The following is a 12,168-nucleotide window of genomic DNA, read 5'->3' on the forward strand; positions in this document are numbered from 1 at the left end:
ATCTATATTAGTTGCCTCAAAATAGCAACGTGTTAGTTGCCTCAAAATAGCAACGTGCCAACAATGCGCCTGAACACACTTTAGTTTCAGACCAGAACGCCCATGGGGGCACAAATGGGCGCAAATGCATTTGCTATTTAAACAACTTGGCGCTGAACGTGAAAATGATAACTGCGCCAGGCTGAAACTAGCAAAAACACTTGCGTGGTGCTTTGCGCTGCATTGCGCCGGGTGTATGATAGAGGGCTCTATGTCTTTCTTTGTTCAGTCGAGAAGAAATTAAGTTTTTTGAGGCGAAACATTCCAGGATTTGTCTCCATATAGTGGGACTTTATTGTAAGACTTTACGTAAGGTTGCTCTGGCACTTCACACAGCTAGTGAAAGACAAGAAGTTGTAGTTTAAAAGTCCTTTTTTTGGGCGAAAAATACGATCATTTTACTAGATAAGATCCTTATTCCTCGGTTGGGATCGTTTAGAGCCCTTTGAAGCTGCATTGAAACTGTAAACTGTTGAGGTCCACGAAAATCCACTATATGGAAAAAATCCTGGAATGTTTTCCTCAAAACAGCTTAATTTCTTCTCGACTGAACAAAGAAAGACATAAACATCTTGAATGACATTGGGGTGAGTAAATGATCAGAATTTTTTTATGAAAGTGGAATATTTCTTTAAGATCCATTGGTCCAGATTGAGTCTGTCTGTTTAAAGCTATTTTAAAGCAAGTTTAAAGCTGCAATCAATAACTTTTGCCTCCTCTGTTTGAAACAAAATTGTTCATATCTATATGTGAGTTGAAGTCAAATGAATAGCTGACAATACTCAACAGCTCAAATTATCAATCTATCCTCCACCCCATCACCTCACTCTCAGCTACATTATCCCAGTTAAAGAGTGGGGAGTACTCTGAGTTCGGGCTAAAATTTCGAGCTCGGTGCCCTCCCCTCTTTATTATCATATCACCCTGTTGATTACATGTTAATGTGAACTTCTGAAATCAGATTAAGATATAAATCATTATAAGCTTGACAGTGTGAATCAGGGTACAGAGACAGTTTGCACAAATCATTTAATTAATTTGAATAATACATATTTTTTTCTTTATTTATAACCAAAAACATTACAGATAATACAAATAATGTCTGTAGATCAGTAAGCAAGTCAAATGGAAAAAAAACTAATAACATAATAATATAAAATTAAACCAATGTTTTTTCCTGTTATTGAATTCACTTCATCATATATCATTGGAATCAAAATGTTACATTGTCTTTAAAATTCCAGGCTGAGCACAACTCCATTGTTACTGCCAAAGAGGATGATGGGAACGCAGAGGCTCCTGTGCTATCCCATCAGGACATGTGGGAGAACGAGATTCAAGTTTACGAGCTGCAAAAAGGCGATTCTGGCCTGGGATTTAGTATACTAGACTACCAGGTATGTGTGTGTGTGTGTGCGTGTGTGTTTATGTAGCAAAACCACAACAACAAGACCAGCTGTAAGTTTGGGCTCCACATTAGTTGATTTGAAGAGTCCCGGTTGTTTTGAAACCCTGGAGGAGAACCAGACATATTGTTTTCAGCAATAAATCCAAGGGTACTACAGCATAGCATCCCTGTCTCCTAATATACTATGTTTTCTTTCTCTACCGCACTGTCGCTTTTGAAACTCTCTCAGGATCCCATGAACCCCGGGCGGACTGTCATAGTGATCCGCTCTCTCGTAGCAGGCGGTTTGGCAGAGAGGGATGGACGCTTGTTGCCAGGCGACCGGCTGATGTTCGTCGATGGGACTGACTTGAGTCACGCTAGTCTAGCCGAGGCTGTGCATGTTCTGAAGAGCACTGCTTTAGGCACTGTATGCATCGGAGTCTCCAAACCCTTACCGGTAAATATTTCTATTCATCTCGTGTTCCTGTAGCTCAGTTGGTAGGGCATTGCATTAAAGGCTAGGCGTGAAAGACTGTGGGTACGATTTATAGGGAACACACATACTGACATACTGATGAAAATATATAACTTGAATGCAATATAAGTTGCTTTGGATAAAAGCATCTGTATGCCAAATCCGTAAATGTAAATGTTCTCACAAGCAGCTAAAACCAGACAACATCAATCAACTTTAAGCAATCTAAAACTAAAAGTTTAATAAAAAGGGTTGAAGGTAAAGTTTCATATAGATGAAGGTACATGAAGGTGCAAAGTTGTCACTAGGGCAGAACTTTTAAAAAAAATTTTGTTCCCTTAAATGTACACATAAAGCAGTGGTTCTCAAACTGGGGGCCAAGATGGTGCCAGGGGGGCCCCAGTTTTATGACATTTTATAAAATACATTAATTTATCGCGATTTCTGTGTAATTAAACAAATAAAAATAAGGCTACTAACCAACAGCACTACTTTGTATAATTTTATGTGTTTTGTTTAATTAAAATGTTAAGTTTTTGAACTGTTTTTTGTCATAGATTTTTTTTTGGGGGGGGGCGAAAGGAATGTGCCGTACACAAGGGGGCCCTATCTGTACCTAAATGGAACATATTAGGACTTTTTTTAAAGGGACCGTCCCAGTGTATCTTTTTTCTGAGAGAATCTGAAAATAAGGAGTTTGATTCTGCTAAATAATAGTTAAAAATATTAATGATTTTGTTTAGATCTCTATGGCTTCAATAATGTGCCACGTGTAGATATTTATCATTACAGCAACCAAACACATTTTTTCAGTTCATTTACCAAGTCACTGTTCTACAACATACTGCTAGTTTTTAAGTGCTTATTCTGCATATCTTGTGACAAACAGATGGTTAAGTTGTATGTTTTCTCCTCTGTTGTACGTTACACCAGTTTGACATCAATAATTTACAACTGCAAGTACCTCAATTATTAGTGGCTAATAATGACTTTGAGTAGCTGTGTCCGAAATCACCCCATCTCCTATAAAGTGCACTATATAGGGTGTCGGACATTTTGTAGTTTTGTCCAAATTTTGAGTGAACAACTCATTCCCTACATTAGTTCAATAGTTTACCATTGTACATTACCATTATTTAAGTTATTGTACAAAATCACTCACTCATTGTTGATTACTATTTCCCTATGTAGTGATTTCACTAGTTTGCCTGTGCATTCAGTCTAATGAATAATTGTAAACAAACTTGACTCCTCGAAGGGAGCTTGAACCTGAGGCTCAGCTCGAGCCCCAAGTTAGTAGAGCTAGGCAGAGAGATGGAAGAGCAAACTAATGAGGAAATTGTAGAGAAGGAGGGATGTCTGAAAATTCTGGGAAGGCATGGAGACCGACTCGATTATATAAGCTCTCAGAGTGATTGACGGGACTAATGGTTAGGCTCCTCCCAAACTTATGTTTAGAACTTAATTTATCTGAATTTTACAGAAATTAGACATGATTTCCACCTCAGCCAAGAATTTACATATCATTTTATGCGTTGGCAGATCCTTTTATCCAAAGCGACTTACAGTGCATTACAAGCTATACATTTTATCAGTATGCATATTCCCTGAGTTTAAACCCAACGCAATGCTCTACCAGTGAGCTATACAGAAATGTAAGCCAATAATAAAGTTATATTAAAATGTACTGTCCTTGTTTAATATTCTATAGTGTTAAGAGCATTAAAGGGACACTCCACTTTTTTAAAAATATGCTCATTTTTCAGCTCCCCTAGAGTCAAACATTTGATTTTTACAGTTTTGGAATCCATTCAGCCAATCTCCGGGTCTGGCGGTAGCACTTTTAGCATAGCTTAGCACAATCCATTGAATCTGATTAGACCATTAGTATTGCGCCTAAAAAAAATAACCAAATAGTTTCGATATTTTTCGAGATTTTAAAACTTGACTCTTCTGTAGTTACATCGTGTACTAAGACTGATGGAAAATTAAAAGTTGCGATTTTCTAGGCAGATATGGCTAGGAACTAATTTCATTCTGGCGTAATAATTAAGGACTTTGCTGCCGTACCATGGCTGCAGCAGGCGTAGTGGTATTACGCAGAAGCCGAAAATAGTCCCCTTAAGCACTATTCGGACGGGATTAGTTTTCCAAACAACGTTTGGGTTTCAACGTGTCCCCCAGGACGTCTGTGATTTTATGTACCGATTCGGACGAGATTAAAATGATGCAGGCTATTCCAGAGATGGGAGTGTCTGTTTCATGCATTTGGGCATTGCAGAAGAGCACGTGCTCTGGATACGCGTGTTTGTGGTTTAATATTTTGCTTTAAATGTAAAATTATGACAGAACATGTAATTTATTAATTTAATTTTAACAAATCAAAAAAAAATATGCAAATCCTACTAAAGTAACGTTAGCCTACGTGTTTTATATAACTATATAAACCCAACGAAATGAAGAAATAATGATTAATAACAATTTATTATCTTTATTAATTAACATTTCCATTCCGGAGTTGAACAACTTTGAACGGAGTTTCTTATAACGTTAATTACAGTGGCCAGTCTTAAAAGTGTATTCAGCTTGTCTTGATTTAATTATTTTATTTTGCCGAATGCGAAATAACATTCATATCTGAATGAATGGGACTCAGGAAATACAATATATGCGCATTAGTAAGACCTTACGGCAGATCACGTTGGCCAAAACACGAAATGAATCGCTTTTTCAAAAGATATTGCGGGCGAACACAGACATTTGCATTCGGACGGGATTAAATTTCTCCTCCGAGAAAACAGTAGGTAAATTGCTCTGGAATTCTTACGGAGGTCGTCAGAGAAAAACACAGACATGGCCGATTCAGATGGGATTATAAACACAGAGGACCTTTGAGAAGCACGATTTTCTCAGAGGTCCCCCTGTAAAACTAATCCCGTCCGAATAGGGCTTTAGTCCCCCTTTCAATGGCAGGGGACTATATTTGGGCACTGCGTAATTGTCACGGTACGTGTAAAACCGGATAATGGAAAATTAACAGAAGGACGAACCCAAACGCAAGATGTACAAAAAATATAACTATTTATTAAACTGAAACTGAAACACCCACGAGGGGGTAAAACGGAAAGGAATAAAACAATGTGATGAAACACAAATTAATAGAACAGATACACAGGAACCATAACACTGGGAATATACAACAAACATCAAACAACGCCCGCACACCACACAGAGAACCCAAGGGCATTATAAAGACACCACATCAATGGGGAACAGGTGAACATAATTAATCACTTAAGACATGATTACATAAGGGAGTAGGGTAAAAGTGACAAGACACTGGGAATACGTGTTACACAGATATGATGTGAATACACACGTATTCCCACATAAAACAATGCTGCCCTGGTCCTGCCCTCTGGATAATAACCAAGGTCAGGCAAGACCATGACAGCCACAAAACACTGGGAACACGTGTCACACAGATATGATGTGAACACACGTGTTCCCACGTACACACACTGCTGCCCTGACCTTGCCCACAGAACATAGACCTGATCTACACTAAGGTCTGGCAAGATCACGACAGCAACAAGACACCGGGGACATGTGGCAGCCACACACAGAATGTGATCCCACATGTCTCCACACAGAACATGATACTGCCACGGTCCTGTCAGATGCACTCAGACCTACATCTAGCACGGATGTCTGACAGGACCATGACAGTAATATCATTGTGCCTCCTGCAGCTATGTTACAGCAACAAAGTCTTGATTATTACGCCAGATTGAGAGTATAGTTCCTAGCCATATCTGCCTAGAAAATCGCAACTTTTAATTTTCTGTTGGTACACGGTTGTAACTACAGAAGAGTCAAGTTTTAAACAGGAAAAAAATTGAAACTCTTTGGTTATTTTTTAGGCGCAATGCTAATGGTCTAATCAGATTCAATGGATTATGCTAAGCTATGCTAAAAGTAATACAGCCAGACCCGAAGATTAGCTGAATGGATTCCAAAACGGTAAAAATCAAATGTTTAACTCTGGGGGAGCTGAAAAATAAGCATATGTTCAAAAAAAGTGGAGTGTCCCTTTAATTAAATATTTGTGTGTGTGTGTGTGTGTGTGTGTGTGTGTGTGTGTGTGTGTGTGTGTGTGTGTGTGTGTGTGTGTGTGTGTGCGCGCGCGCGCGCGTCAAATTGTGCAAAATTTATGTAAATCTGTTATTTAAGACTCATAAAAGCCTAGTTATGAAATTATCCTTAGCAAAACAAAAGTTGTTATTTTGCCCGGTAATTTCTTTATTAGGAATAAAAAAAAATATTCTTCTGTGATGCATTCATTTTGCATATTGTTATGAATCAAATAAAACCTGTGAGTTTGTATTTAATTTCTAAAAGTCCTCATGGTAAAAAAAAATGTAAAGAAACCCTAATATGAATTTTATTGAATTTACATTTGCTTATTATTTCCTTGGAATGATATTACATTGTGTTGCCTGTGTCATCTTGTATACGCTGTAGTGTTTCTGAGCTGTGGGTTTTATCATACAGCATTATTAGTCTAGAGCTAGACTAAGACCTAGAGTCTTCTGTTTTGTTTGTCTAATTTAATTTCATATTATTCTGCATAGCATACACTCCCCTTTGCCTGGTGGTGGTCTTTGTTTTCTAGACTCTCTATAAAGCACGTCTCAGTTACTCTGACCCATGAGTTTCTGGTTACTGGTGTCTTTCAATAATTAATGTCTCTTTAATTCCAACACCAACCTCCTAAAACAAGAAGCAGGTGTGTTTGTGTGTCCCACGGCTCCAAATCGGTCCAAAAGAAGGTCTTCTTTTTTGTGAAGTAAACCGTGTGTATGTAGTGCATATGTGATTGCATCCAGACAGAAAATGGAGGAACTTGGAGTATTTAATACAGCTGTGTCATTGACAGGAAAATGAGACCCAGGACCCAGGATCTGATGTAACAGGCAACTGCCACTCAGCACATAACAATCAGCAAGGAATTCTGCAGGTAGGCTACAGGCTTACTGTATCTGCTTCTTCCAGACATCACATACAAGATATCACTATTCAACATAATACTAATATTATCAGTACTGCAAAAACTACTTAGCGTTCATGTAGCTCATTTGGTAGAGCATTGCATTAGCAGTGCAAAGGTCATGGTTTTGATCCACAGGGACAAGGCCGCCTTAATGCACGGGCTTACCTGGGCTGAAGCCCAGGGGCCTCCCAAGTTCAAGGGCCTCCCAAGTTTGAGTTCATGACGAGCTGAAAAAGTCATATTGTTTTGTAACTTGTCGGGTTTTCTGTCAATCACTCTAATTGCACGTTACATGGCTGCTGATTGGTCCGTTGTAACTTAACGTGAAATAAAATGTCAGCGGGACGCACCTATAGCCGACAGCTTAGGGCTGGCGGCAAAAAGAAGTCCTGCGGATATGTTTTGCTATCTGGGACGTAACATATTTTTTATTCCGCGTAATGTAATTAAGTGCGCATTGTCAACTTGACATTCCTGCACGTTAGACTGAGTGTGACAGAGAAACGGGAAATAATCCACCAACAAATGAAAGAGTAATTTCTGAAATTTCATAATAAGCACTAGTGAGGTGCAGCTCTCTCTCTCTTTCGTGCGCGCGCTCGCTCGTTCGCTCTCTGTGCTCGTTCAGCTGAGTCTCAGTCTCTGGCATGCAGAAGTCTCTGACCCGTGCACAAGAAACTGTGCCGCTAAATTAAGAAAGGAGTTCCCGCACATAATGCTGTTAGTTGTTATAAAGTAGTTTACTCGCGTTTATATCAGTGACGCGTGCGCAGCTGGAGCGATGTAGTTTGACGCGACGTCAGCTCACAGTACACACATCTGTTGGTAGAAAGACGAGAAAGAGACGCAACGGTAAAGGTGCAAGTCTAAGAAAGTAAAGAGCGACAAAACCATCTCAAATGATCATCCCCTGATAGCACCATTATAATCTCATTATCTAAAGATCTTATATACAGGTATGTTCCCTGTCTGTTTTGTGCATATTCATACTTGGTCGGTTTACATGCTTATGTATGCATAAATACTAAATACAATGCATACTATATCTTCAATAGCCTACAAAATAAATAAATGATTAAAAAACAAGATTCTGTCTATAAAGACTTATCTTTTGTTATCATTAATGCATTTTCACTTTAAAACTAACTTTAACTTATTATATTTTTAAAACTGTGGTGAGCATTTAGTTAGTGAGTGGCAATTTTCTGCAAATTATATTCCAAAAACTATATAAACATAAAGCTTATAAACATATAAACTTTTACACATTTTGGTTTTATTATCACCACATGTTGCTGTGTATGGTTGTTCAATAAAGTGTCTTGTGTTTATGCTCAAGTGGACTCAGTGATATGTTAATAACAATATTATGGTGTTTTCTGGCTCAAAGAGGGAAAACTCACTGTTGTATGTCTCGAAAGAAACTAATGCATTTTGTGATGTAGATTACCTAGATATTACACTTAAAAAAGAGACTATAAATCGAGGGGAAGGGGGGCCTACAAAACCTCTTAGCCCCGGGGCCTCACCTTAGGTTAAGGCGGCCCTGCACAGGGAACACACATACTGATACATTGTAAAGCACTTTGAATAAAAGCATCTGCCAAATGCTTAAATGTAAATAATCTAAATACCACTGAACAGCTCGAACCAAATGCATTTTGTAGAGCATGTGAAGAGGCTTAACTTACTGGATTGGTTTATCATTTTCAGCATAGCTTTCTTGTAAACCTGTACTTTTGTTTTCAAGAGCAATTGACTTTGTAAACAGTGGTTATTTATAGCTAGTTGCACTGACGCAGTCGGTAGGCCAAAGAGAAAGTGTTTTTTTTTCCACTGACCTAATTTAGTGTGGTCATTCTAGCTGCCAGGGTTTAACTGGGAAGATATTTGTTGACAGGATTTGTGTGACATCATCTCTTATTCACGTGAGGGGTTTTGCCTTACTCAAGACCACAAGTGTGTACAACAAATTCCTTTGGGTTTGATTGTGAAGAACACGTTTTGAAAAGTCTGTTACTGACCATGATGATTTTATCCCATGCGACTTATACAAGGTATACATTTTGGGTCAAAGACGAAAATGCTTGTTTGATTTGTCTTAACTGAAAACAGCTTGCATTGACATATCTTAACATACTGTATATCAGTACAATTGTTTTGTCTCAAGATGCATACCAGTATTGTTTTTTTTTTGTTGTAAAAACTACTTAAATGTTGTAAAAACTACTTAAATGTCTTAATATACAGTAACTAAGGCCTAGTCCTGGATTAAACTTAACCCTGTGCGGGAAACTGCACCTTTATCATTGTGTGTTACTGGGATCCAACCCACAACCTTTTGCACTGCTAATGCATTGCTCTACTACTGGGCTACCATGCATGTTTTTGACTAGGTTCATAATACATTATTGGATAGCCACAACTCAACAAGCAATTTTGCGTTTAAAAGACGTCTAATAGCCATCCAAGTACAGCCCAGACGTCTAGACTAAAACAATTAAAAATTTGGGAGGTCAGTGAAAATTTCATAGACGTCTAACCATAGGCCAAAAATAAAATAAATGAATGAATGCAAACACCTTGTAATCATCACTTTTGACTTTGCTTAAATGATGGAATATCAGACATCTCAAAAGTTTTTTTGTCAAAAACCACATAACAAATTAAAGAAATTCAAGTGAATTTTCAGAAGTTATTTATAGCCAGACTAAATTGGGTCTATAGTTAACCTGTAACGGTTAGCCTTATTGGCTGAGTTACAAATATTTCAACGGGGTCAGTTTTGACTGTGTAAGATTAAAATAGTGTTAAAAGGAGAAGACAAACAAGTGAAAAAAAATGCATTTAGAATAATCACATTGAACTTAAAACAACACACTCAAGACTGTTAAAAGAAAGGAATATAAAAAAACAAACCAAACAAACCTAAAACAATCTAAACAGCAAACATTTGCGCTAAGCTAACCATAATTAACCATGGCTGTTTCTCAATTCAAAGAACAGACTTGCGTTCTCGTGGATATCGGTCTTGCCAGGCAACCTTGGAAGAACAAACTCAGAAGGTCGCGGTACACAGAACGCAGTTGACAGACCTGTTGGTCACCTGACCTCCGCCATTGTTTTGCCGCAATGACTTCTGGAGCGTAATGCGGCTTTCACATAGGACACGGTGTGAGCTGCGCTCGCCGCTGGGTTCAGCGCAGCCAAGCGATTTGTGCTCTGATGGCCAGACCAAAGTAGGCAGGGTTTTTAATAAATTATTACAGTGTTTATAGAGGGTTTTCACCGACGTCCCGATCTGGGTGGTAACCCAGATGTGCGGCCATTGTGGAGGCACTCGGTGTAAAGAACTGAACGGAGTACAATGGATTATTGTGCGCTTTGGATACTTTAAGTGAATGTAGACATGTCTAAACAACAGAAAACGCGTCCAAGATGCAAAGGCATATAGGGAAGGACTTGGAGCACAAGAAAAGGCACGATATTTCGAGAAATTAAAATTTATAGGCGGTGCAGATCCTTACGAGTTAGCTCCCTCTTCTTGGATCCGTGACGACCCGGTGATTCTTTCTTCAGTGGCATATCCCGATATTAAGTTAGTCAACTACCTGGTTTTCATGCCGAGCCCATATGTGATAAATATATAATATTTATTTATTTATATAAATATGTCAGCTTTATTTATATAGCAAATTTAAAATAGCCAGTGTCCTACCAAAGTGCTTTACAGTAAAATAAGCACACAGTAAAACAATAAAAGCAATAATTGTTTTACCATTTACTATTAAAAATATTTTTTCATTACCATAGAAAATTTGTTTTGAGCAATTAAGCACACTGGCATTAATGCATTTCAGCGAAAATTCTCCTCTGATAATTTTTTGCATCCCTTTCCCTGGTTTTTAATAACTTTTGGAAGTCGATAATATTCCAAATGTTTTTTCTCACACTGTCCTAATGGTACAATCTCAAACACGGCAATAATTAGCCATTTTCCTTGACGACGTTCGGGATATACTTCAGTTCCTGTGCTCTGTTGTAATGCGAAGTGCCTCCAATATGGCGACTACCGCTCTGATGACGCGTCGTGAAAACCCTCTATATTTGCGTTAAATAGTCAATGAGGAATACAGAGACTGATGTTGCCAGTCTCCATTTGACGTAACTTTAAGCTGCCTACCAACAGCAAGCTACTTGACTTAAAACACACCTGACATGCCAACTTGAATTGCTACGTGTTTCCATGACACGGCTTTCCTTCCAATGTCTCTGTACAAGCGTAAACTTGTATTATAGAGCTCCGGGAATTCCGAGTATAAGCTTTTTGTCTATTTTACTTGTTTGAATGCCCCGTTTCTATTGGCCGCGCGGGTAATCGTCACAGAGCTTGCGCTTTGCTTACGCTTAGCTCGACACAACAAATAAACGCTCTTTCGCGGCGCAAGCCATTGAAATGAATGGGTTTCATAGCGCAGCGCACACCGCATCCTATGTGAAAGCCGCATAAAGCCATTTCAGCGCGCAAGAAAGCACTTGATGCATCCTCGATATTAAGAACACATCTGGGTATTTTCATGCGTCCTCTGTACTTGCGTTTTTGAGAATTGGAATCCCGATAGTCGGTGAAACGGTGATTACCGGTGCTTCAGCCTCATACGGTTAGATCACTTGCCCACATATCGCAGGAAATACATCCACAATAATTATTGAGAAATTGCCTTGATTGTTAGTGAACTACGGCTTTGTGTAGTACATGGCGCTCCATCTGAAAGTAGCTGATGGGTATTTACTACTAATCACGGAACCGGCTTCAATGATGAGATGCGCAATGACAATCACATGCGAATTATCGCACATTCCTAAATCACAATATATATTCAGAGCGGTAAAACGTTTCTTGTGTGATGGTGTCACAAACCTAGACAGTGAAATGATGGCTATTGCTCCCTGGGAAGCTGTTTTTTACCACAATACTACATATTACATTATTTTATTTAGTTTTTTCCTGTTAATGGGATTATTTAGCTGTTTTAACATTCCATATCTGTGACAAACAACATAGGCTATTAGTGCCTATTTTTGTCTTATTAGGGATGCACCGAATGTTCGGCCACCAGAAGTATTCAGACAAAAATAGTAAAATACAAATTTTCTGGTGTTCGGTCAAACAAGTGAAAAGACTGAATAAATTTTACCAAACAATAAGGT

The 12,168-nt window shown here is 38.5% G+C and overlaps 1 protein-coding gene across 6 annotated transcripts in view; it reads left to right on the plus strand.

Moving 5' to 3' along the window:
- Window positions 1-12,168, plus strand: part of LOC129444633 (multiple PDZ domain protein) — a 60,520-nt gene that overhangs the window by 22,455 nt on the left and 25,897 nt on the right. For all 6 annotated transcript variants that reach the window (XM_055205399.2, XM_055205403.2, XM_055205404.2 and 3 more), the window contains exons 15-17: window positions 1,284-1,436; window positions 1,677-1,886; window positions 6,844-6,924. In XM_055205399.2, coding sequence (XP_055061374.2) covers window positions 1,284-1,436; window positions 1,677-1,886; window positions 6,844-6,924 — 444 coding nt within the window. The remainder of the gene's footprint in view (window positions 1-1,283; window positions 1,437-1,676; window positions 1,887-6,843; window positions 6,925-12,168) is intronic.

The sequence above is a fragment of the Misgurnus anguillicaudatus genome, chromosome 3, assembly GCF_027580225.2.
Source record: "Misgurnus anguillicaudatus chromosome 3, ASM2758022v2, whole genome shotgun sequence".
In the NCBI taxonomy this organism is placed as follows: Eukaryota; Metazoa; Chordata; class Actinopteri; order Cypriniformes; family Cobitidae; genus Misgurnus; species Misgurnus anguillicaudatus.